The 26508-nt window shown below is 46.1% G+C and overlaps 1 protein-coding gene across 2 annotated transcripts in view; it reads right to left on the bottom strand.

Annotated features, from left to right (window-relative positions):
• KCND3 (potassium voltage-gated channel subfamily D member 3) overlaps positions 1-26508 on the bottom strand; it is a 253371-nt gene that overhangs the window by 225952 nt on the left and 911 nt on the right. For both annotated transcript variants that reach the window (XM_049765704.1, XM_049765705.1), the window contains exon 2: positions 18241-19431. In XM_049765704.1, coding sequence (XP_049621661.1) covers positions 18241-19346 — 1106 coding nt within the window. In that variant the 5' untranslated portion in view covers positions 19347-19431. The remainder of the gene's footprint in view (positions 1-18240; positions 19432-26508) is intronic.

The following is a 26508-nucleotide window of genomic DNA, read 5'->3' as shown; positions in this document are numbered from 1 at the left end:
GCTTTGCACCATGCCATCAAGTTCCATCTGTATTGTTCTGAATGGCAAGATTTCCTTTTACACGACTGAGTAGTATTTCAGTCTATGGAAGCCATACTTCCCTTTTCTATTATTTATCTGTCAGTAAGTACAGATTCCTTAAGTACTCCTTAAACTTCAAGGAAGTGAAGACTGTGGCTAAGACCAGGCTGTGGCGCATGTAGGGCCCCAGTTTTCAACAGAGAATCCCTAGACTGGTGCTCAGTTGCACACTGAGAAAGTATAAAAATGACTGATGTGGGCTTCTGCTATATTGACCAGTTTTTCTTTAAAGTATGAATGACTTGAGGTTTGCAAAACTCATACAGAAGAGTATTGGAGAGACAGTACACAGAGTCAGGTACTGGCTGATCAGGTTTGATACCTTGAATGTTGTATATGTAAACATTTTTATGGGATTATTATGTTACTGACCCTACCCTGATCGGTGATTGTGCCCTACTCTAGGGTGGGAGCAGAATGCCAGGTCACACAAGGTCCTCTGAGCCCTGCCAGGAGTGATCCCTAACCATGCAGCCAGGAATAAGCAATGCTGGTGAACCTCTTTCTGCCCCCCCCCCCAAAAAAAAAGAATGAGCCAGAGAGGGGAAGTGATTTGCCCAAAGTCGCACAGCCTCCCATACTGGTCAAACAATTCACCTCTTAACTCTTCATTGAATGTTCTCTGCCAGTTCTTTCTGGACCAAACCTTATTAAATCCTTAGCACCAAAACCCACTAAAACCCACTAAAACCTAAGTGCAGCTGCTCAGGCCTAAAACACCAAATCCAGAGCATGGACAGATCTCTGCTTCTGCTCTGAGAAGATGGCCTTACATGGAGATATTAAGAAAGTCAAGGCCGAGTGGGGGGTAGGGGCGGGTACAGTGCTTTATCATCTCCCTAAGCCCTGCCTGAACTCCAAGCATAGCAATGGGGCTGCCAGGACATGTTTTATTAATCAATACAATGCCCTTTGCTAGCCCAGAGTGGAGCTTCTGCCAAGGAACCCAGAGGACAAGAGAAGGATGTGCATAGAGTGGGGTGTGTGTGTCGGAGGGGGGGGCACTTAGAAGACCAGAGCACAGCTTTCAGAGACACAGGTCTCAGGAGAGCCTCGAGAAGTTTCTGGAGCTAAGAAACACACCAATGAGGAAAGAGGAGAAGAGCAAAGACAAATGGAAGGTCATCCCTTCCCTGTTTTCATTTCAGAGTTCAATAGCTGGACACCATAGTAACAGAGAAGAAAGAACCTCACCTGGTCACTTCTGGGTCCCAGACACCCCAGCGAGATGTTCCCCCAGAGACTCCCCTGTGAAGCCTTGTGGTACAGGGGCCTGATTAGCTTGTAGTCTGCCATAAATTTCTGACACCCCCCCACAGAGCTGTTCTCTCAGTTTTTCAATGTGCCAAGCTGTTCCCATCAGAATGTGAGGAGTCAAACGGACACCAGCCACCACGCAGGGGGAATCCAGAATCTCTCCAGGGAGGGAGTCAAAGCAGGTTTTTAATTTACTCTGAAAGCTAGTCGCACCAAGTTTCTCATCTCTGTATCTATGACATCACTTGCTCACTCCATCCTCCACACTGACCCACAGACCTGTCAGCCTTGAAGGTGCATTGTTGGCTCTTGTTGCTAGTGGCCAGGACATTGGGAGTCCCCTGGCCAGTAGTCAGAACCACCTTTGTCACTTTTCCCTGAAAACCCTGGGCCAGCATGCCAGGACACTGGTGCCACTAATCTTCCTCTCTCGGCTGAGAGGGAGTGTTTAGGGAATAAGGAGAAAACACTGACTAGAGATAGAAGGAGCCAAAGGTTGGATAGGGACCCAGGTTCTAGGAGATCCAACTGGACCTACTATCCCACATGTCAGCTTTTCCTTCCTTCTAACTTCTGCCTCGAAGGCTGCCATTGAAGCCTCTTTATCAATGCATCTCTGCAACACCCATGGTGGGTCCCTAGTGCTGAGTGGAGAACACTCCACTGTTCTGTAACCCTGGTTTTCTTGGTTAAGAAATACAGATGAGAATGGCAAGTGTGGGAGCAGAGACCTGCCATGTGAAAGACTCTGGGTGGATCCTTGCACTGCATGCCATCTCTACCCCCAGCACTATCAGGTGTAGCCCTGATGGCCCCTGAGCATCACTGGGCCTGGTTTTAGTGGTCCCCAGCACCTCTAAGTCTGTGCAATGCCACACTTATCACTCAACCATCTGGCTAGCACACCAAGCCGAGCATTACTGGGAATTGCCCTGGCTATCACCACAAAGTTCTATTGGTTCAACTAGGTGTCACCTCTAATCACAAACACACATAAATAACAGAAATCTCTCATAGGGTTAGTGAGGAGATCAAAGGACATGCCTATAAAAACTTACCCTTAGGATGGGACCCAGAGCCGCAGAAAAGTTTGATAATATGATCCACTGCTGGAAGGGGGGGAGTTGGGATAAGGGCATGAGCCCTTAGAGTCAACAGAAGATTTTCTCCATTCTCTGCCTCAGAAACAAAAAAAGTGACTTCTCAGCCATCTGGGATCAACCCCAGAGACACTCAAAGAAAAGGATTGTACCAGCCTTGATTCAGAAGCCACTTCTGACCACAGCCACAGTCTTGGGAGGCTAGGTTTTCTCCCCCCACCTTGCCAATCAATCCTTTGCTTGTAGCCTAACCTCGCTTTCCTTCTTTCCTCTCCCTCCTTCTCTCCCATCCTTTCTTCCCTCAAGTTTCCCTGTGAGGTCTCATCTACAATCCACACTTCCACTGCTGATTCTGAACATGGATCATGTTTAACAGCTTCCTCTAGTAAGCTCCAAACCAACCTTTCCACTGATCAAAGGCCACCTCGAGGGCCCTATCTTGGCCATTTGCCAGCTTGTTCCTCTTTTTGTCAACTCTGGGTCTCTCATCATCAATCTTATAAGATTGAAGGGATGTCTGGCTTGTCCTGAATGCTTTATTTTTCCAGTCTTGTCTCATCTTTTTCATGGGCCTCATCTTGAATTATGCGTTTTTATTTTTTTTCAGCTCTCATCTTATTAGCCCCTGGGCCAACTATCCCACGTGTCAGCTTTTCCTTCCTTCTAACTTCTGTTTAGCAGGTTGCCAATGAAGCCTCTTTATCAATACATCTCTGCAACACCCTTGGTGGATCCCTAGTGCCTATGTTGGATCTCTTAGAACCTGGGTCTCTAGCCAACCTTTTGCTCCTTCTATCTCTAGCCTCTGTTCTCACCTTATTCCCTAAACACTAGCAAACCAGCATATTAGTTAATCATTGTGCCCTTTTGCAATTTACTTGGATTTTCCATTTCCACATATCAAAAATCCTACCTGCCGTTGTCAGTCTAGCTGAAATGTCATCTTTCCCAGGAAGCCAATCATTCTTTCTCCGGCAAATATTTATTAAGCATTTAGTCTGTGCCAAACACTTCCTGATCGTTTCGGCACCTGCCCCATTCTCTCCTGTGTTTTCAGAAACACACCCCGAGAGATCCTCTGCTAGATTGTAAACTTCACAGAGACCTTCCTTATTTCCATATCCCCAAAGAACCCCAACACTGCCTGGGGTGGTGATAGGGGCTGCTTCATACACAGCAGGTGTTCAAGCTTTGTTGGATTGAATCAAGATTTGTGTGGTCTTTGGTTCTGATACTATTTATTTGGTTTGCTTCTCCCTCCTAGTGAGGATTATTTATTTATTTTTTATGCTTAAGTATGCGTGACTAGGAAGAAGTAAAAATAAACTAATGATACTTCTCAGCAGCTATAAGCCTGTAATTATGGTTAACTCTCCGTTATCCATGCCCTTGAGAAGACTGTGGTAGAGAGAACTGCACAAGGGGAAGATGAGAACACGATTGCTGTCAGCTCATGATGGATCTTGTGCCCTTTTTAAGGAGCTGATTTCAATCCTATTTGGCTGGTCAGGTAGTTCTTTGTGTTGACAGTCTCTCCATAGCTGGCTGAGCATGCAGGATGGAGAAGGAGTGAGGGGGGGACAGTGCTGCTGGAGGAATCCAAGTCCTTGTAGAACCTCAAAGGTAAGACAGGACCAAAATCCTGTCCCAAGTACTGGGTGTATGATCACATGACTCCATGGGTGTCCTAGCCTCCTACCTGTCCATTTGTTTAATTGTGATGACTAGTTGGTCCCCAAGACTGAGCCCAACTTTAGGCAGAGGGGCTTCCCACCTTGGGGCCTAGAGGATAGGTGCTGGGAGCCAGTGGATGCAAATCGGTGAAAACGCAGTTTGCAATTGTGCATGGAGAGTTGGATATTGGAATGGGGGAAAGCTCCCCTCTTCCACTTTGGAAGCAAACAAATATCGCATGTGGTGATTCAGGCAACTGCATTAGTTGGAGAAAATTGATGTTCATTTCCTATGTCAGGGAGCCGAATTCCAGCGAATGGAGCCAGCCTCGCAGAAAATGGTTTCTTTCTCTAGTTCCATCCATTTATGTAGTTTGATTGGACTTTCTGTATATTAAATTCAAGCTGTTCCGCCACTCATGGGTATTATGATGCGTTGGCTCAGCAGGAAATAATGAAGGTGATGGGATTTTACAGCATCGCATGACAAAAGAGGTGACCCCAGTCTCATCCATCTCTCCATCAACTAGCTCATGTGCACAGTGGCACTTAGATTAAAACGATTTTTCCAGATTCTGTTTAGTGCCATTCTTTGGAGTTCTGTTGCCCAAAATATGATGACATGAGCTGGAAACTGTCTCTCTCTTTCAGTCACAGCCAGCAGAAGGGGGGCGGTCTTCTCTCCCTGGAGCCCCCATCTTGCTCACTGTCATTTGAATTTAGCTGTGGAATGGGTAAGTGAGGGAGAAGTGCAGGCTCTGGCCAGAGGAAAGCAAGCTGGACAGTGACAATTCATTTACTCAAGCAAAGTCCAGATCGGATCCCCCAATATGCACTTTTTTGGGCCCAGAACTTGGGGTGTGTGTAGAGCTAACTTCTTCCTTGTTACAAAAACAGTCTCTGTTAAAAGTTGGTTTGTGGTCCCTACTACTGCGTGCTGTTCCCGAACAATATATCTCTGGTTCCCACTTCCCAGGAAAGAAAAACTACCATGGGGGAGGCAGAGAGATAAGAGATAAAGCTCTTGCCTTGCAAGCTGCCAACTCTGGTTCCATCCCTGCCACTGCATATGTACCTCCTTCCATCCCTAGCAATGCCAGGAGTAATTCCTGAGGACAGAGTCAAAGAAGAAAGAGAAAACTCAGTAATAGGAGTAGGAAGAAAGATTGGCTTCCAGGAAGGTGTATTTGGGGACATCTGTTTGAGGTCAGGGGGTAGGAAAATCCACAGTGACCAGGCAGCTTCTCTCTTTGTCCTGCAGTGTGTGACCAAGCACCCCTAGGGCCTAGAATGGGTGCCCCCACCCCTTGCAGTTCCGCCCCCGAGGAAAGGGAGGGTGGCCCGCCTTGTATTTACACGATTTTCAGGCAGAATAATTGCTGCTCCTCAGGAAAAATCGTGTTTGTGTTTACGGTGTGTTTAAAGAGGGGGAAACCCAAACAAAACCAAACAGAAAACAAGCAAGAGCCTGGGAGACCGAGATTGATTTTGAGACATTCCGGAAGGAAGGGACCTGAAAAATGGAGAAAAACTTAGGAATCCCAGTCCCTGGATCGTGGCCTGGAAGGGTATCAGCAGACTCCCCAATTTGCTCACGGTAATTGGACTCCGCTTCATCTGGAGCCCCAACTTGCCTCCTTTGCATAGATGCAGACCTCCCACCAGGTGGCATAGGCTCTGCTCCTGGCAGGTGGATGGGAGGCAGGAGGGAGTTCCACCATGCACCAGTTCAGCCCTATCCATCCACATCCTTACTCCAGCTTGGGGTCCAGGACCAGCCTCAGGCTTCAGAGTCATTCAGTGGGGTCTTGAAGCTCTTCATGTGAAATGGTTTTAGGGGAAGGTAGGAAATTTTCAGGTTTTTGTCCAGGCTCATGCCCTACTATGAAGCTGGCAATATGTGGATGTATGCAAGGCTCTTTGTGTCCCCTGCCTCAAGCATCTTTCACCTTCACCCAGCACCTCTTGTTTCTCCTGTGTCCAGTGCATTCTCCCCAAGAGAGCCAGTCCCAGAAATTTCATCTCTGTCCTGTACCCCTCACTGCCATGGCTTTGCTCCATCAAGTAATCACTATTCAATTGTGAACTCTGAAAGAGAATTAGATGGATGCTGTGAAGGAGGAGGAAAAAGGGAGAAGGTGAGAGAGTATAAGAAAATTGCTCCAAGAAACAAATTAGTCATCTCGTGGTGTCACCCAAAATATAGGGGCTTTGAGACAAAGGGGTCTTAAAGCTCTAACCCAGATTGCTTTGTGGTGACCAACTTCCTAATAAAGCGAAAACTTTTGGAAAACCAGTTCCTGCCAGTTGATAGGCACGCACAGCAAATAGAATTCTGACCTTATTTCACTTTTCTCCTCATTAAGCCCAAAATCTATGTTAACTTGCATGGCCTCCAGTGGCATAATTAGATGTTAATCATAGAGAGATGTAGTGTATGAGCAAGCATGTATGATGACATCTGACTTTTCTAAGCAAGCATGTGACATATTATAGGTGACATTCTGGGGTTAGTTTTTGTTTGGGGGCCTCTAATGTTCAGGGGTTACTCTGAATCTGCACTCCAAAATTCCTCCAGGACTCAGAGAACTTTATGGGATGCCAGGGAGGGAACCCAGATTGGCCACGTGCAAGAAAAGTGCTTGCATCTCGAGGCTTCAATGTGAAATATTCTAAGCTAGCATGAAGCCCTTTTAATAGGCACATGCAATTCTGCCACTTCCCCAACTGTGCCACTCCTTCTCTTCAGTTTGCTCATTCCTGAGGAAGTCCTGGCCCCTTGTGTCTTGTCCCTTTAAAAAGTCTCTACTAGTAGCTTTTGAATTCTTCCTCCTATGAGGAGAAAGAGATCCTGGTGAGATTTCTGTAGGTCTCCAGCTCCAGGTCCTGCATCCCTTTATCCTTGTGATGCTTCAAAACATGAGTCAAATTCTTCTCCAAACCCTCCCCTTGAATCCCACTGGCTTTCCCATTGCAAACAGATAAAAGCCAAGGACAAGGACTGGCAATGCTCAAGAGAATGTTGGAAGTCTCCTAGACCTGGACTAGCTCATATCACTCCTTCTTATGAACTGATGCTACCAAGACAATGCAAAGAGGCCCTTCCTGCCTGGTTGCCTCAACTTCTACTCTTCATTGGCACAAGGCTCTTCCCCAAGACTCCCACATTTCTCTTGGACTCTGCTGGAAGTTGATGGCGAGATCTGTCTTGACCCCCTAACACAGAGCGGCAACTCTGCCTTGCTGACCTGTCCCTTTGTGGTTCCCTGGGACATATTTTCCACCAGAGCCTATAGTTTCTGCTCCCTGGTTCCCTCCCTGAGAGCTGAAAACAAATTCCTCTCAATTTATTTATTTATTTTTGCAGATGCATCTTTAGAGCCAAGTAGGTGCTCAACACACTTGTTATGTAGATACTGGAGGAAGAGAACAATCCTGGGGAGGGGGCTAATCTGCGGCTCTATTTCCAACCAATTTTGGTGGCAGAATCTGCTGAGGGCAAGGGCAAGCCCACGCAACCCATAGCAAGGACAGTCAAGGGCTTACTTACATAAGCAAGTAAGCCCTACACCTATGAAGGCTAGAACTTGAGAAAGCCCTTTTCCAGTATTCAGTCATGCCACAAACATTTTGTCTGACCCAAGAACAGAGCAGCTACTCTAGCACCTCCTTGGATCTCTCTCACAGTGGCCAGGAGATGGTTAGTAAACAAGGAACGTGACGTTGGCACAATGACACAGTGATTTGAAAAAAGAATTGCCCTTGAAGCGCTTACTCCTGGAGCAAAGATAGAAACCCAAAAGGCATTAATACACAGATACACAGTGGCAATAGAAAGGCAGAGGTAGGGGTGGGCTGTGGAGGGGATGCAGGAGGAGGGTTGAGAAGACCAGAGAAGACAATGTGGCTAAGTTTCAGGGAGAAGCCAGTAGACGCAGGAATGGAGGAATGAGGGGGTTTGTGGAACAACACAGAGGAGAAGTGAAAGACGTCCTGTGTGACCCCCTGCTCTTTCCACTGTGTCTCACGTGGCTTCCCAGGAGAAGTGAGTCTCCTTTGATCCATCCTGTCTGTGCTCTATTACAAGTGTCTGAGCAGAGTCGCAGCACACCACTATTCTTAGGGCCCACCATGCCTGCTGCCTAAAGCATTGCAGGCATTCAAGACATGTTGAATGAATGCAACATTCTGTACCTGATCTTCGGCATTTCAACAGCCGAGGATTGGGTGAAAAAAAATGTCCAGAAAAGACCTGAATGTCATTCAGGTAATAGGGGTGCTATGGAGGTGACTTGTAGTGATTCAAACTATTCAAACAGGTGCTACTAGTCAGTAGACAGGACCTGGGGAACAGGACTAGAGGGTCCTGACTTTATGTAAGAAGGCACAGTCAGAATTCCAGGAGGTGGGATTTCTGACTTTGAGTGTTGCCTGTGTGTGTTTTTCCACTGTCCTGTCTTCGAAACCTCTTGGGAGTGGGCCGAAAAGGGCCCAGAAAAATAGCACTCCCATAGGCTCACACAAGGGCCGGAGCGCCAAAGAATTGTGTCAGACCATGAAAACTGGCTATCCGCAGTATTCTGCAGAAAGGAAGGTCGCCTGTTTGTGATGTCAGGCTGGGAAAATCTACGCCCACCCAGTGATTTCCGACTGTGAGTGTTGCCTGTGTGTGTTTTTCCACTGTCCTGTCTCCAAAACCTCTTGGGAGTGGGCTGAAAAGGGCCCAGAAAAATAGCACTCCCAGAGGCTCCAGAAGAGCATGGCTGCTCCGCTTTGCTTTGCTGCCACACACTCTTTCTACCCAATGAACCCCACCACAACATGCAGAAAAAAATCACACTACAGGCGGGAAAATGGGGAAACCTCGCAGGCAATCAACATGCACAGAGAATGAAGATGATAGCTCGGATGACCTAAAAAACTTTGACCATCTAATTAACCTCTCAGACAAGGAGTTTAGAATAGCAATATGGAAGATGTTTGTAGAACTCAAACAAAGCATAGATCGATCTGAACAAAACACAAAGACAGAAATCAGAAAACTCCAAACTGAAATAACAGATCTGAAAAACATGGTAGCTGAACTGAAAAACTCAGTAGATGGCCTCGCCAGCAGGGTAAAAGCGGCTGAGGACAGAATCGGCGTGCTGGAAGATGAGATGCAGAAAAACTCAACACAGCAGAAGAAATAGAAAAGGAACCTTAAGACAAACAAGCAGGCAATGGAAAAAGTACTCAAGGAATGTGAACAGATGAAGATAGAAGTCTTTGATAAACTCAACAGAAACAACATAAGAATCATTAGAGTCCCAGAGACCCAGGTAGGAGATCTCCAGGAAGAATCAACTGTCAAAGACATTATCAAAGAGATACTCCCAGAGTTAAAGACTACATGCAATCAAATCCTGCATGCCTGAAGAGTACTAGCTAAAAGAGACCCAAAGAAAAACACCCCAAGAACATCCTCATTACAATGACAAATCCCACAGATAGAGATAGGATACTGAAAGCAGCAAGATCAAAAAGGGAAATTACATTCAAAAGAGCATCCCTAAGACTTACAGCAGACATGTCACAAGAAACTCTCAAGGCCAGAAGACAGTGGTGGGATATTGTGACAAGACTGAATGAAATGGATGCCTCACCGAGAATACTGCATTCTGCCCGACTCACTTTCAGGTTTAAAGGAAGGATACATAGCTTCATGGATAAACAATAGCTCAGAAACTTCACAGATAAAAAAACCAGCCTTAAAGGAAAAAATAACAGGTCTACTTTAAGACAAGAGAGACCAACAAACACAGCAAACTTATCTACAACGATGACATTAAATCCTATGACAATCAGCTCCCTCAATGTCAATAGACTAAATTTCCCAATTAAAAGACACAGAGTGACAAAATGGGTCAGAAAAGATGAATCCAACCTTTTGCTGCCTACAAGAAACACACCTGAATAGTAAGAACAAACATAGACTCAAAATCAAAGGCAGGAGAAAAATCATCCAAGCAAACAACACCCTTAAAAAAGCTGGGTGGCCATATTAAATCTGATGACACCAACTTTATGCTCAGAAAAGTAGTAAGGGGCAAAGATGGACACTATGCACTAATCAAGGGATATGTGCACCAGGAAGAAATCAGACTATTAAACATATATGCACCCAATGAGAGACCAGCAAATTATCTAATACAATTACTGACAAATCTGAAAGAAGACATCAATAATAACATAATAATTGTGGGAGACCTCAACATGGCCATGTCAACACTTGATAGGTCAACTAGACTAAAACCCAACAAAAACATACTAACCCTGAAAAGAGTAATGGAAGAAAGAGGGCTAGTAGATATATATAGGACACTCCACCCAAAAAAACCTGGATACACATTCTTCTCCAATGTACATGGGTCATCCTCCAGGATAGACCACATGCTAAAACATAAAACATACCTCCATAAAAATCAAGAGTATAGAAATCTTGCAGGCTACCTTTGCTGACCATAAGGCTCTGAAATTAGATGCGAACTACAAAGCCACACAGAAGAAAAACTTTAACAATTGGAAATTAAACACCCTGCTACTGAATGACCAGTGGGTCTGAGATGAAATCAAAGAGGAAATCAAAACTTTCTTGGAAACAAATGATAATGAAGACACAAACTGCCAGAATCTATGGTACACAGCAAAAGCGGTCCTGAGAGGAAATTTTATAGCTTTGCAAGCACACATCAGGAAGGAAGAAGTTATTCAAGTTATACTTGAATAACTTAATGATGCAGTTCATAAAATTAGAAAATGACCAACAAACAAAACCAAAAATAGGGAGACAGAAGAAAATAACAAAACTGAAATCAGAAGTCAATGAAGTGGAAAACCAAAAAAAAGTCCGAAAGATCAACGAAAGCAGAATTTGGTTCTTTGAAAAAATAAACAAGATTGATAGACCATCGGCAAAACTCACAAAGAAAGAGAGAGAGAGAAACCTGATAATCCGTATTAGATATGAGAAGGAGGAGATCACGACAGATACTGCAGAGATCCAAAGGGTAATCAGAGACTACTTTGAGAAACTTTATGCTACTAAACATGAGAACCTAGAAGAAAAGGATAAATTCTTGGACACTTATAACCTTCCACAATTAAGTAAGGAGGATATAGCATATCTAAACACCCCATCACTACTGAGGAAATTGAAACTGTAATCAAACATCTGCCTAAAAAGAAAAGCCCAGGCCCAGATGGATTTCCTAATGAATTCTTTCAAATTTTTCAAGAGGAGCTACTACCAATCCTAGCCAGGCTCTTCCATGAAATTGAAAAAATGGGAACACTCCCAAACAGCTTTTATGAAGCCAACATCACCGTGATACCAAAACCAGACAGAGATGCTGCCAGAAAGGAAAATTACAGACCAATATCCCTGATGAATGCAGATGCAAAGATCTTCAACAAAATCCTGGCAAATAGGATCCAATGCATCATCAAGAAAATCATACACTTTGACCAAGTAGGTTTCATCCCAGGAATGCAAGGATGGTTTAACATCCATAAATCTATCAATATCATACACAACATCAACAACAAGAAAAATAAAATCACATGATCATATCAATAAACGCAGAGAAAGTATTTGATAAGGTCCAACACCCATTCTTGATCTAAACTCTCAGCAAGATGGGATTGGAAGGAACCTTTCTCAATCTAATTGAAACCATCTACCACAAGCCAATGGAGAAAAACTAAAAGCCTTTCCTCTAAATTCTGGTACAAAAAAAAAGGCTGTCCGTTCTCACCACTCCTCTTCAAAATAGTACTGGAAGTTCTTGCTATAGCGATCAGGCAAGAAAAAGATATCAAGGGAATCCAGATAGGAAAGGAAGAAGTCAAACTCTCACTGTTTGCAGATGACATGATATGCTACTTATATAACCCTAAAGACTCTATGGCCTTTTTAACACCACCAATAATAATAGGGAAGAGATGGACGTCAAGAAGGAATCCCATTCACATTAGTGCCACACAAACTCAAATATCTTGGAGTCAACTTGACCAAAGATGTGAAAGACCTATACAAAGAAAACTATAAAGCCCTGCTCCAAGAAATAAGAGAGGACACACAGGAATGGAAACACATACTGTGCTCATGGATTGGCAGGATTCACATCATTAAAATGGCAATACTCCCCAAAGCATTGTACAGATTTAATGCAATCCCTCTAAAGATACCAATGACATTCTTCAAAGAAGTGAATCAAACACTGATGAAGTTCATCTGAAACAATAAACACCCTCAAATAACTAAAGCACTCCTAGGGAAAAGGAGTATGGGAGGCATTACTTTCCCCAACTTTAAACTGTACTACAAAGCAATAGTTATCAAAAGAGCATGGTATTGGAATAAAGACAGACCCTCAGATCAGTGGAATAGGCTTGAGTTCTCAGACAATGTTTCCAGACATACAATCACCTAATTTTTGACAAAGGAGCAAGAAATCCTAAGTGGAGCAGGGAAAACCTCTTCAACAAGTAGTGCTGGCAGAACTGGTTAGCCACTTGCAAAAAAGTGAACATAGACCCCCCAGTTAACATCATGTATGAAGGTAAAATCCAAATTGATTAAATACCTTGATATCAGACCTGATACCATAAGGTATATAGAACAACACATAGGTAAAACACTCCATGACATGAGACATGAGACTAAAGTCATCTTCAAGGAGGAAACTGCAGTTTTCAAACAAGTGGAAGCAGAGATCAACAGTTGGGAATACATTATCTGAGAAGCTTCTGCACCCACCTCAAAAGAAATGTGCCCAGGATACAAGAGCCACCCACTGTGTGGGAGAAACTATTCACCCAATACCCATCAGATAAAGGGTAATATCCAAAATATACAGGGCAGTTGACAGAACTTTACAAAAAAAAAACAAAAAAAAACAAACAAACAACAAGAACATCTAATCCCATCAAAAAATGGGGAGAAAAAATGAATAGACACTTTGATAGAAGAAATACAAATGGCCAAATGGCACATGAAAAAATGCTCCTCATCACTGATCATCAGGGAAATGCAAATCAAAACAACGATGAGATACCATCTCACACCACAGAGATTGGCACACATCACAAAGAATGAGAAAAATCGGTGCTGGCGGGGATGTGGAGAGAAAGGAACTCCTATCCACTGCTGGTGGGAATGCTGTCTAGTCCAACCTCTATGGAAAGCAATATGGAGATTCCTCCAAAAACTAGAAATTGAGCTCCCATATGATCCAGCTATACCACTCCTAAGAATACCCTAAGAACACAAGAATACAATACAAAAACCCCTTCCTCACACCTATGTTTATTGCAGCAGTATTCACAATAGCCAGGCTCTGGAAGCAACCAAGATGTCCTTCACCAGACGAATGGCTAAAGAAACAGTGGTACATATACACAATGGAATATTATGCAGTCATCAGGAAAGATGAAGTCATGAAATTTTCCTATACATGGATGTACATGGAGTCTATTATGCTGAGTGAAATAAGTCAGAGGGAGAGAGACACACAGAATAGTCTCACTCGTCTATGGGTTTTAAGAAAAATAAAAGTCATCTTTGCAGCAATCCTCAGAGACAATGAGAGGAGGGCTGAAACTTTCAGCTCACTTCATGAAGCTCACCACAAAGAGTGGTGAGTGCAGTTATAGAAATAAGTACACTGAGAACTACCATAATCATGTGAATGAATGAGGGAACTGGAAAGACTGTCTGGAGTACAGGTGGGGGTGGGTGGGATGGAGGGAGATTTGGGACATTGGTGGTGGGAATGTTGCACTGGTGAAGGGGGGTGTTCTTTACATAACTGAAACCTAATCACAATCATATTTGTACTCAAGATGTTTAAATAAATTAAAAAATACTAAAAAAAAATAATTCCAGGAGATGAAGGGTGACCTGAACAGATCTGAACTTGCCTCCACACTGGTCCCTGGAGTGTGTGGGGAGGGTATCTGAGCAAACACCAAGTTCTTGATGCTCCTATATTGCTTTCTTGGCTCTGGAAACACCAGGCAAGGTCCTTCCAGGACTGTCATGGAGGATAAATGCAAATCACCTGGAGGCTGCTTAGAAGAAGTCAAAATCAATTCTGTTTTTGTGAAAGTGATCTTTGAAGACAGTCATAAGCTCTCTCATCACAGGTCATCTCAGGGTGATGGACAGGCTGCTGGCCTCAATAACATAACAGAGCCAAGCGGACAGCTGTGGATGGGTGTCATTGGGAGCTCAGTTCTCTTTTCCTGAGATCTAGGCTTGGCATTAACATAGCGCCTCCCCCCCCCCCCCCCCCCCCGCCATGCACACACCCACCAAGCAGGGTGTTTATAGGTACTTCCAGAACAGGCTTCCTTCCAGAATGTGCTTTTGCTTCCAGCCCGCTGAGCCTCACCCACAGACTGGCTCCAGTAGGCTGAGCAAAACAGCATGCCAGGAAAAGTCAAACCGAAGTGAGTGGGCACTATGGACTATGAGAAAGGCCACAACATAGGGTCTATCCCCAAATGAGCTTCGTTGGCATCTCAACATTAGAATATGATTTTATTCCTTCCCTCTGATAATGGAGATGACTGTGTGTGTGTTGGGGGGTATTTTATGGATTGTGTCCATTAGAATCACAGAGTAGTCTTTCGAAGCTATCCTCAGGAACTTAGGGGTTCAGGGGTTCAAGATTAAAGCAGGGCTGGCAAAGGGGATCTTCCCCAGCAGTTCAGGGGTGCTGCAAAGGAAAGTCAGCCCCAATTCTTGGTGGCTGAGCTGTTGTTGTCTTAGGTTTGTTTGTTAGTTTTTTTTGGTGGGGTATGGGCACATCTGGTGATATTTCTCTCTTTTTGGGTTGGGGGTACACCCAGAGGGACTCAGGGGTTACTCCTGGCTATGTGCTCAGAAATCCCCCCTGGCAGACCATATGGGATATGGGATGCCAGGGATTGAACCCATGTCCATCCTGGGTCAGCTGAGTGCAAGGCAGCGCCCTACCGCTGTGCTACCACTCTGGTTCCAATTTTTCTCATTTTTGGCAGTACTCAGGGGTTACTCCTGGCTCTGCACTCAGGAATCACTTCTGGTGGACTTGGCTGGCCTTGACCTCAAGTGACAGCTCAGGTCAGTCTGAGTAACCCAACTCAACAGCCATGTGGGTGGATGGGAAGAAAAGTCCTGCCTCCCAAAAAGTTCCTTAACTGGGCTTAAGGGGGATACAGCCCAAGGCTTTCTTTCTTGTCTCCCTGGTTTCTCCTGCAGTGTTCCCAAGCATTATGAATGAGAAAAAGGAGAATGGGAGGCCCCAAGCCAGGGCAGGGGGAGTATCTGCTTCCCAGGAAGGCAGCTTCCCTTCGTCCACATTTTCACTCTCCAGCAAGGTCCTCCTGCTCCTCACCCAGAAACCAGAGAGTGAAGGCGATTCTCTGAAGCCAGAATCACTCCAGGGGCCACAGGGTGGCTGTGAATGGACACCAGCAGTCAGTCATTTAGTAGCATAAAATTCGTGGTTTTACCATCATCACTCCCCAGTGATGCTCAAACTGGATTCTGTCATGAAAGTTCCATGCACTAGAAGAGAGCATTGACAAAGCTGAAAAACTTCCTGTACACAATCCCCATGTGCCTATATCAGGGCCTGGGATGGAGCCCTCAGGGGCTTAATAAATAGTAATAGGACAGAACTATGGCACCCTAAGGTCATCATCAAAAAAGTCACTTTGGGGCCTGAGTGATATAGCACAGTGGTAGGACATTTGTTTTGTATGTGGGTAACCAGGAGAAACCTGAGTTTGATCCCTGGCATCTCACATGGACCCCTGAGCCTGCTAGGAGCGATTTCTGAATGCGGAGCCAAGGAGTAACCCCTGTATGCTGCCAGGTGTGGCCAAAAATAAATAATAGTCATTCAAATTCTGGTTTCCACCTGATGTCAGAGAACAGGGGCATAGTGAGGGTGAGTGGGGTGAATGGGTAATGGAGAAAGCACAGTCCATTCATTGGGAGGTAGAAATCAGTCCAGACCTTTCTCAGCCAAACATTGGCCAAGAATTACTGAACTTTCTGGTAATAGCCTGGAGTTGCTTCTTCTGTGCCAGGGAAATTGCACAGCACTTTGTTGTATCTTGAGGACACAAATAATGGATGCGAAGTACCCTGCACACTGCCAGCACATGGCTGACACAGAGGCTGTTTGACTTCTAGTCCAATGTAATGGGTAAGTGGCTGCTGAAGTTTCTGCTGAACTCTGCAACCACCATATCCAACCAAAACATCCATTCATCCATTCACCCACTTTGTTTTCACACCGTGGAAGTCCTAAAAACTTCTGGTCATTCAAGTCTTATCAAGAGAGACTAGGGGGCCCCTCTATATTAGGAACGTGTCAGAATTATGGCCACTTGGGGTTCGACTACAGGGCAGGCTCCTTTAGTAAAGTGGGGGGGCAGCAACCTCCCTAGTCTGTTGCCCTCCTACCCATCCCACGGAGGTGCAGGGTGACATCTACCCCTGATCCAGTGAGATAAAGTCCTGAGAGACACAAGAGACAAATGAAAAGATCAGACATTCTTGTACACCTTATACAGATTGTGTGCATATGTGAGTGCATTTGTGTATGTGTGTGGGATAAGTTGGCCTCTTTCAGACTGTCAAAAGATAAAGCAAATGCCCCCATGAAACATGTTTTTCCACAAAGATACCCCTTGCTCTGCCACTTGCAACCTCCCAGCCAGATGACAAATGCAAGCATTTGAACAAGTCTCCTCCCCCATCACCCCACTCTGGGAGTGATAGCACAGCGAAGAAGGCTTTTGCCTTGCATGAGACCAACTGGGTTTGACCCTCGGCATCCCATATGGTCCCTTGAGCCAGGAGTGATCCCCTGAGTTCAAAGCCAGAAGTAACAGAAGTAATCCCTGAGTGCTACTGGGAGTGTCCCAAACACCAAAAAAAAAAAAAAAAAAAAAAAAAAAAAAAAGTCCTCTCCCCTGCACAGTCATTTCTAATTAGCACATGAGACACTCTGAAAAAGCCCACACTGGCAGCATCACAGGGTTTGGGAAAAGAGAGGAAAAAAGATTGAATCACCAAATAAAAAGCTTCATGAATTCTCCATCAGCAATATAACGCTTCCTGACCTAAGCAAACATAGAGCCAGCATTCGAATGATGGAAGGTTTTTGCATTAGCCTCAATGACTTCCAACTACAGAAGCAGAACCCACTATGAAACTCAGGTCTTTAGAAAGTCTTCTTCGGGGGCGCAGCTAGCACTGTGAAGGTGAAGATTGCCATCTCCTGCCAATCCTCTTCCTCTGACAGAAAGCTTCACAGCCCAGCACCCGAAATCTATTTCCAGCTGACCTCAGCTGCAGAGGGTACCTGGGAAGTAGAACAAAACACAAGCACCCCGGACACTGTTGGTCTGGCCCCATCTAAGGGCACCACTGCTTTCACATAGGCAGGGTCATTCTGACTCAGAGTGAACTCAGAAAGCAAACCAATTCCTCCTCCTGGGAGGCAAAAACTGACCCAGAACCCTACTTGGCAATAAGACCCACTGGTGGGCATCAGAGAAAGGCACCTGGGAACTATGGAACCCTGGGGCATATGTGATAGCAGGGAAGGGAGGTGATAGGAAAAAGAGCAGGTAAGTTCAAATCCAAAGAAAGCAATCCAAGAGAATGTTCTCCAGCTTGCATTGGCCTCTGGCCCCTCTCAACATTGCATAAACCCAAATGTTCTCAGCCTGCGTGCTTCCTCCACCAGGCCTCTATTAACCCTTCCAAGTACAGAATCAAACACACAGCTGGCCAGGATCTCCTCCATCCAATGTGGCTCCATTTTCCATGTTTTAGCCGAATGAATGCCCAAATCCAAAACAAAACAAAAAAACCAAACTCACAGCAAACAAAGCACAATTCCATGCAAACATCACTCCTTCACTCCAGATAAATCACTGTTGGTCTTTCCTTGAGGTCAGATGGAGACTTGCACACCCTGGAGATGATGCCTTTTCCATTGGGTCCCATTGTAGCCAAAGCCTCGCCCCATCCTGCCCGCCCACCCAGCACCGACCTACCCACTCAAGGGCCACCGACTCACCCCAGCGTGGTCATGGTGACAATGGTGTACCAAAAGGAAGCAGGGATGCTCGTGAACTTGCTGGCTGAGGAGCCCTTCTCGGCGTAGAACATCACCGTGGCGAAGATGATAATGGCCATGGTGAGGGAGAAGAGCAGAAAGCCCAGCTCAGAGGCGCAGCTCTTCAAGGTATAGCCCAGGATGCGCAGGCCCTGCGAATGCCTGGAGAACTTGAAGATGCGAAACACGCGAAAGACCCTCAGTGTGACAAAGGCCCCCGACACGTCCTCATTGTCCGTCATGACCAGCCCAATGTAGTAGGGCATGATGGCCACTACGTCTATGATACTCATGACACTACGCACAAAGCGGTAGCGACTGGGGGCCGCGAAGAGTCGCAGTAGATACTCCACAGTGAAGATCATGACACATGCGGTGTCCAGGCAGAAGAAGGCCACCGCATAGCGTTCTCCGCATGGCAGCTCCTTGCTCCCTGGCACCGTGCCACAGGGTACCGTCTCCACCACATTGGTGATGACTGACACAGCGATGAAGAAGCCTGTGACATAGTAGAAGACCAGAGCCAAGGTGCTGGTATGTGGGTTCTCGAAGGCCCGCCACATGGTCTGTCTGAAGCTGAGCGATGGCAGGGCCTCCTGGTTGTTCTCAGAGTCATTGTCATCCATCAGACGCTCTGCATTCTCCCTCTTGCGATCCTTGTACTCCTCATAGCAGCAGTCCCCAATGATCTCGGGCAGGATGCCATAGAAGGCCAACTCATCGTCGTAGGCCGAGATGCATTCGTAACGTGGATAGTGCAACTTGCCCGTGCGGTAGAAGTTGAGGACACAGCGGAACACCTCGGGGTCCCGGTCGAAGAAGTACTCCTTGGTGTCCTCGTTGAAGAAGAACTCCTTCTCTGTGCTCCCCAGCAGTGTGTCCGGGTATCGCTCCAGGGTAGTCCTCCAGGTCTGGAACCGTCGGCCGCTCACGTTGAGGATGATCAGTTCATCTTGTCGCTTGTTCTTGTCAGCTGGGGCCAGGGGCATGGGGCAGTTGGCCACTGGCATCCAGCCGATGGCTGCGGCCCGTGCGAAGGGCAGCCAAGCTGCCACTCCGGCCGCCATGGTGACTCCAGTTCCAGAGCTGGCCCCTGCACAACACAGCCTTTTCTTGGGGATACCAGCTTGAAGTTCCTTAGTTCAGCAGTCCCTGGAAGAATGGGAGAGAAAGTAGAAAACTTGGTAAGTCCCATATCTTATATTAAGACCTTATTGAAGATGGTGCAAGTGGTAGGGTGTTTGCCTTGCATGCACTGACCTAGAAGAAACCGCAGTTCGATCCCCTGGCATCCCATATAGTCCCCCAAGCCAGGAGCGATTCTGAGTGCATAGCCAGGAGTAACCCCTGAGTGTCACCCCCCCAAAAAAAAAAAAAAACAAAAACAAAAATCCAAAACAAAAGGCAAAAGGTTGGACCAAGGGAAAGGTCTATAGGAGTGTCTTCAGCAACCCAAATGAGTTGAAAAATCAGTGAATGAAACTGAAATTCCTCCCTCATCCCCACACTCCTGAGAAGGACTTTCTCTGGGACAGAATGGCCCCTAGCATGGTGCACGGCCTCAGTCCAGGATTACCAGATGTTTATGATGACTGCCTGACAGATTGTCAGGTTCCAGGAAGGCTCGGGAGCATTTGGAGGGAAAGCCTCTTTAGCGGGCCGAGCTGGGAGGTTGCAGGTAATAATCAGCTCTGAAAGGTTATGGCATTATTACGAATTTAAATTGGGAGAGGGTAAATGAGTTCTCATTAAATGAATTTAAAAGTGGGATAAACATGCTAATTTTTATTTCACTCTTCACCCATCAGGGGAATCAGGGTTGGGATGAGGGAGATGAAAAAAACACAGTCTTTCTATTCCTCAGTCATGTGGAGGAGGCTAGGGCTGCCCAGGTCTGGGAAATTCAAGTGAGAGGGAAGAAACCAAAGGTGCAGAACCTAGTGGAGTCCTGTCCCCATCTTCTGGGGACTCAGCTGTTCCCTGAGAGTTGGAACAAGGGTTCCCCATTTTGTAAAGGGGGTCCGGTCTGTGGGCTGGTCACTTGACTCCCACACCCAGTATTTGTCCCTCCTGGACAAAGCTTATCCAGTCATACTATCACGTTCTTCACCATCCGTCTCCATCTGCCCACCCACACTGCTCCCTCTGCTACATAACAACACCCCTTTCCATGCTAGATTCTTCACCTGGCCCCTCCCCAGGACCTGGATGTGCCTCCAGCGCTGAGCCCAGACCCCAAGAACAACCCCACCCGCTTCTCTGAGCCACACCTGCAGGGCTAGCCAGAAACATGGCACAGAGAATTATTTTGGTCTTCAGGAAACAGATTTACCTTTCCAAATCTGGCCTTTTAAAGATGATAGTGAAATGACTCTGCAATCCCCAAACGCATCCCATCTGTGAGAAGCCATGTGGTGACACAGAAATGCACATAACAGCCAGAGGACATCATCTGGGGCTGGCACGCTCGTTTTCACTAATCCTACAATGAGCCCATGAAGCTTGTCCAGACGTGAAATCACTGGGGGCTCTCTGAGAGCTTGCTGTTGGACTCTGTTTAATTATTTTTAATATTCTTTTTTCTCTCTCTCATTTTGAATCACAAGCAGTAGTGCTCTGCTCTTACTCTTGACTCTACATTCAAGGACCCTAGGAGTCCCATAGGATCCCATAGGAGACCCTATGGACTTGGGTCAGCTGCATGCAAGGCATGTGCCCTGTAGAATTAAATATTAAAGAGACCCTTTGGATGGGCTTGGATGGTGATGGGATGAATGGAGGGGCCTTTCTCTGCTGTCTTAGCACCATGTGGCTTCAACCCCCACCAGCCAGCGGGTCTGCAAGTTCAGGAGAGAGGCGGGTAGAAAACTCACTCACAGGCAGGCTTCAGAAAATATCAGCTTTGTTCATGCACTAGCCAACATGTGTGGCTTCTATCATAACCTTTTTTGTTGGATTCCTATTCAGCCTAGCATTGTACCTTGTCCCTCAGCCATCTTCTCCTGCTTCCTTCTCCATTCTCCATCCATGCAAATCCCCTTGCCCCTGAGGCCAAACCTTTTTGATACCTACCAAAGATCCCACCCATAAATGGACAGGTCTTTCTTGTAAGGTTACAAAGGAAGAATGGAGGAATGGGGCTACAGTGCCCTACCCATTGTACTATCATTTCAGCTCTCAGTTGTACTCTCTGTCTAAGCCCATGAAGAAGTACAACTTGTTCCATTCATCTGAAAACTGATTTTCTTCCTCTCACTCTACCAAGGATTCTTAAATCACTACTTCTGCTCCACCACCAGATTTGTTTTTTAAAACCAAACCTACATCCCCTTGTCTGTTCTTTTGGCCATTTCCTTGCTGCTCTGCCCAGAGAGTATTTAAATGGTGAGACAAGAGCTTTTCCTGCCCTTATTAAGGCCCCAGTTCCCTCAGGCCTCCTTCCCACTGGCCTGCTTCTCTCTGATTCACCCCTCCTCCTAACCCTGTTTCTCCTATTCCCCTGAAATCCATTCTGCTCAGAGTAATCTTCAAAATGCAAGATTTTGCCCACAGCCCATGTATAAAAGTCCAGCCCAAACCCTTAGCTAGACATTTCTACACAGCAATCTCAGATTACTATTACATCTCAGGGTCCCAGATACCCAGGCCAAAAGATACAGGTTTGCTCTTGCACCAAACCTTTGGGCCCTCTGCTATTGACGGGTTTGTTGTCACTTCTGGACTTCTTCCTAGAACTCCACCTGCTTTTCCCTTCCCCATCTATGAGGCCCTTGTTCTCACCAGTGTTTTCTAGCCTTCTCTGGGCCCTCAGCATGGTGCTTATTTCTCTTCTTTAGCCACTGTCACCCTTTGCATCACATACTTGTACATGTCTTATTATTGATGACAGCAAATAATGATGGTGCATGGTCTTTACAATAGGCACTACATTCACTGTCTCTGTGGATCTCAGCCAATGCTCATAGTGACCCTAGGAAGGAGAGAGGAGAAGGGCCACTCAACTTAAAGGTTTCATGCAGGGCAGTCTGGCCACACTCCAAATATTAACCCATCTTGCTACAAGGCATTTCAAGGCTTCTTCCGGTATATGGAAGTCACTGATGTGTACTGAAGCTTGTTCTACCACACAACCACAGGGCTACTTGACTTGGAACCTCTCAGTCAAACCTATCAATCTGAGGACAAAATTCCAGTAGCCTCCAATTTGCAGGTGAGGGATATAAAAATTAAAAATAGAAGAACCAGCTACAGAATGTTGTTGGGGAGAGTTAAACCTACATAGCCTCAACATGGAAGTCAAGGGAATGGCCAGAACCTAAACTTCATTTTCCACCTAACAATAAACTCCTTGAGGTAAAAGGCCATAATCCACTATTTTTACCTGATGTCCCCTGAGGTAGCACCATGTACCACATTAGCAGGTGCCCATAATGGCAACCCTAATTCCATAAGTGCCATTTGCTGACAATGCTCCATGCATTGCCTATATATATATATATATATATATATATATATATATATATTTTTTTTTTTTGGTTTTTGGGCCACACCCAGTGACACTCAGGGGTTACTCCTGGCTATGTGCTCAGAAATTACTCTTGAATTAAAGGACCATATGGAATGCTGGGGGATCAAACTGCTGTCCATCCTAGGTTAGCATGCGCAAGGCAGATGCCCTACCACTTGCGACACTGCTCTGGCCCCTGTATGTACATTTTAGGGGCTCTCTGAGGTTCTCACTCCAGACAGTGATTACTGAAAAAGAGCTTGAGTCAAAAGAACCCAGTTTCAATACCTCACAGGGCTCCCCTTCAAATCTTCTCAAGGAGCCAATCTCAGCCTCTCACTCCTTGTGCACAAGCTAAGGAGAATAGTCATGGGTCTCTCTTCCCACTACACCACCAAAAGGGAGGATGATTCAGATGCCACAGAAGACAACAGAAATAATAATGACATATCCCCCCCCCCATGTCTCTATTTGGAAGAGAAAAACAGCACAAGCCTGATGTGTTTTTGATGACAAGAATCCAGGAAAGAAGCAGGGGTTCACTCATTCATGGCAGTGGGGATCCACCCACCATTGAGAGAGCTGGGAACACATTAATGTGTAAGTATTGGGACACATAGAATATATTTGTGTGCCCAGTATCTATGCAAGAAGTTTACCTTTCCAACTCCTGGCTCTCTGTCTTGGGGTATCAGGAGGGTTCTACAGCCCTTCAGTCACACTTGGGTTTTATGGAGGCACTAGCTTCTCATTGGGGGCACACACCTCACAGTGTTTACAGCTGACTTCTAGCTCTGCACTCAGGGATCAGTCACTCTTGGTGAGCTTGGAGGACCATATGGGATGCTGAGGATAGAACCTGGGTGGGCAATTTTCAAGGAAAGTGTACTAGATATGCAATTGCTATGGTATCCACACGTAGTTTCTTGAGTGTTACAGGGAAGTTTTGAGGGGCGGGTCATTTCAATGCAGATTTAGTTCTTATGTGCTGAGCAGTGGCAAAGCTCTGAACACTCGGGCACTTTTCCAGCAAGGCTTTATCTCCACAAAAGTTCTGCACGCAGATGTTTCTGCCACAAGTTTTCAGGAATGAGTTGGAGATTCATATCTTTATGAGCAAAGCCATGTGCTGCTAAGCCTTGACCTAAGAGGGTTTGGATCTTGAAGGCAGGGTTGGAGGGGAGGGGCACTTGTATGCAGCTTCTTTTCTATTCAGTATTTACTGATTCATCCAGATGAGTGTTCGTTGATGGAAAGTGCTATAGAGGCCTAACAAGAATGCCCTAATTTTCTATGATGGGGGTGGAGAAGCCCCAGACTCTGGTGCTGTTCAGGGGCAACAATACATAGGAATAGAATGGCTTTGAAAGAGATCATTCATTGATTACCATTCTCTCAAGTGGCTCTCAAGACCCAGGATCCCACAATACCTACAGAGAACAGAATTCAAACCCTCCTCCAGTCCCTTCCCCTAGCAGCCAAGAATGAAAGACTGTGAGGGCTGGCATCTGGGTTTCAGTTCTTTCTAGAACATATGAAAACATGCTGCCCTCTCCCACTGGGGCCACAGCTGACAGCAGGAAAATGAGGAAGAGGGATAGAAGAGTGGCAAGGAACCCTTTCTTTGGGGAAGGAGGGGGAACATACTTAATAGGTCTGATGGAGCCAGGATGCCCTACTGAGACTTTACTCCTGAGGGCTGCCAATGCAACGCAAAAAGCAGGTGCTCCTCTATGCCAGCTGTGCTCCCATGAATGTCTATAGACAGAACTGCAAAGGCAGTTCTGACAATTCCTAGGGAAGCAGGACCCAGAACAGGGCACATAGCCTGATTCACCCAGAGGTTAAAGTTATTCCTAGAACCCCTGGCTACTTCCTAGGGTTCTCAGACACCCAGATTTGGGTCTCTGAACCTCTGAACTTGACAACACCAACTCGTGGGGTTGGGAGCTTAAAGAGGCTGGTGTGGCCAAGAGACTGCCAGGCCAGGAGGATACTTGTAGAGTTGGGTATGGGCCAGTTGTGCAACTCTGCACCCCAAAAGGATGAGGCCCCTTCCCTTCTTGTTCTTTGGCATACCCCATCCTGATATCTACACCTTAGTGCCTGCTACCACCCTAGCTTATAGCTCTCTCATCCCCCTGTCTCCACCCCATTCCAATCCTTCTTCTGCAAGATTCATAGACAAGACGCAAACTGCTTTCAAAGTTAAGTGGGCATCTGGGGAAGGCAGAAATAATCTGTTTCTGTCCCGAAGCCTTGCTTTCACCCCATCCAACAACCCACAAACCCATCTTCCTAAAGAAGGCCAGATAGAAGCCAGGCTATCCCCAGAGCTGTCTCAACCCTTTTCTCCCAAGTAAAAAGTATCAGATAAGAGGGAGCATTTGCTCTCTGGCTCTGTGCATGCACACACCTATGTTGGGGTTTGGTAGAAGCAAACCCCAAGGCAAAGGCCATTCCTGCCTCCCCCTCTGACAACCCTGCTGGCAACCCAGATCTAGGAGGACCTCTGGGGGGTTCTCACTGCGGAACTTCACTCAGACAAGCAGGACACCTCCTGCTTGGCTATGAATTCCTGCAACAGGCACTACATTGCGGCCCCATTTCCAGCCAATGGCTTGGCACATGCCTCAGATGCCAAGGTTTTACTAGGACGTGGATCCCTCGCAAATGAAAACTCGGAAGCTATTTTTGTGTTTGGCAGAAGCATTTGAAGTGGGGATGATGGGGGCAGAGGAGAGACCTTTGAAACAGGTAAGTACTGAGATGACACAGGAAAAAGAAATCCTAGAAAGGGGTAGAAAAGTGGGTTTCCCTTACAGTTGGGCCAGCTCCATATATCCTGGATTTGAAAGAGAGAGGGCTCAAAGTGGGCAAAGTGACTGTCTCAGCTGCAAAAAGGTCACGTCACCAACATCTGTCCTTCAGTGACCTCGCCAAAGTGCTCAGCGTGGAGAGGCCTGAAAACTTATTTTCCACCATTTCATTTCACACCGCTGGCCCAGCTGGGGCCATTCCTGGGTAGGGCAGTACAGGGCAGAGCAGAATCTCCAAGCTCTAGAGTTTGTGCAAGAAACCGACAATGTACCAAACCAAGGAGCCTTGGGGGGGGGTGCAGGATGGGACACACAGGGTTAGTCTGTGCCCACAATGCCACTCCAAAGCTGGCCCTGGCACACTTTCCGAAACTCCTTTTCTCTTCACATCTCAGCAGCAAATGGGAACACACACGCGACAAATCTTTCTTCATTTGGGGGTCCCTTGTGTACTTGCCTTTTGTGACATTCAAGAACCAAGAAAAAGAGAACCACATCTATTTCCATAGGCCCACATGTCCATGGGGGGGGCACTACATATTTACTTTGCCCTACATTTATTTATATACCTCAGAGCACTGAACATTCAACACTCTTAAATGATGGTAAATAAGGCCAAAAAATAATAAGAAAATTGCACCGTGACATAGATTCATGTATAACACCCACTTTGCACCCAAGAACAGCCCACATGGAACAGCTGGCACTGGATCAGGATGGGGAGAAAGAAAGTAGGGATGACTTTCGAGAACCTTCTCTTTGCCCCAAGATTCCAGGTCAGGTTGGAACCTCAGCCTGTTGCTGACATAAGCCGGCTGCCCGGGCTAAGAACAGAACATGTCCAACTTGATTCAAATGTCAACACGAAGCAAGTGTCGAAGTCTGGGGAGTTCCAGATAAACT

Source organism: Suncus etruscus, chromosome 19, assembly GCF_024139225.1.
Source record: "Suncus etruscus isolate mSunEtr1 chromosome 19, mSunEtr1.pri.cur, whole genome shotgun sequence".
NCBI classification, from domain to species: Eukaryota; Metazoa; Chordata; class Mammalia; order Eulipotyphla; family Soricidae; genus Suncus; species Suncus etruscus.
The sequence above is the reverse complement of the archived record's forward strand: the minus strand, read 5'-3'. Positions and strand labels throughout refer to the sequence as shown.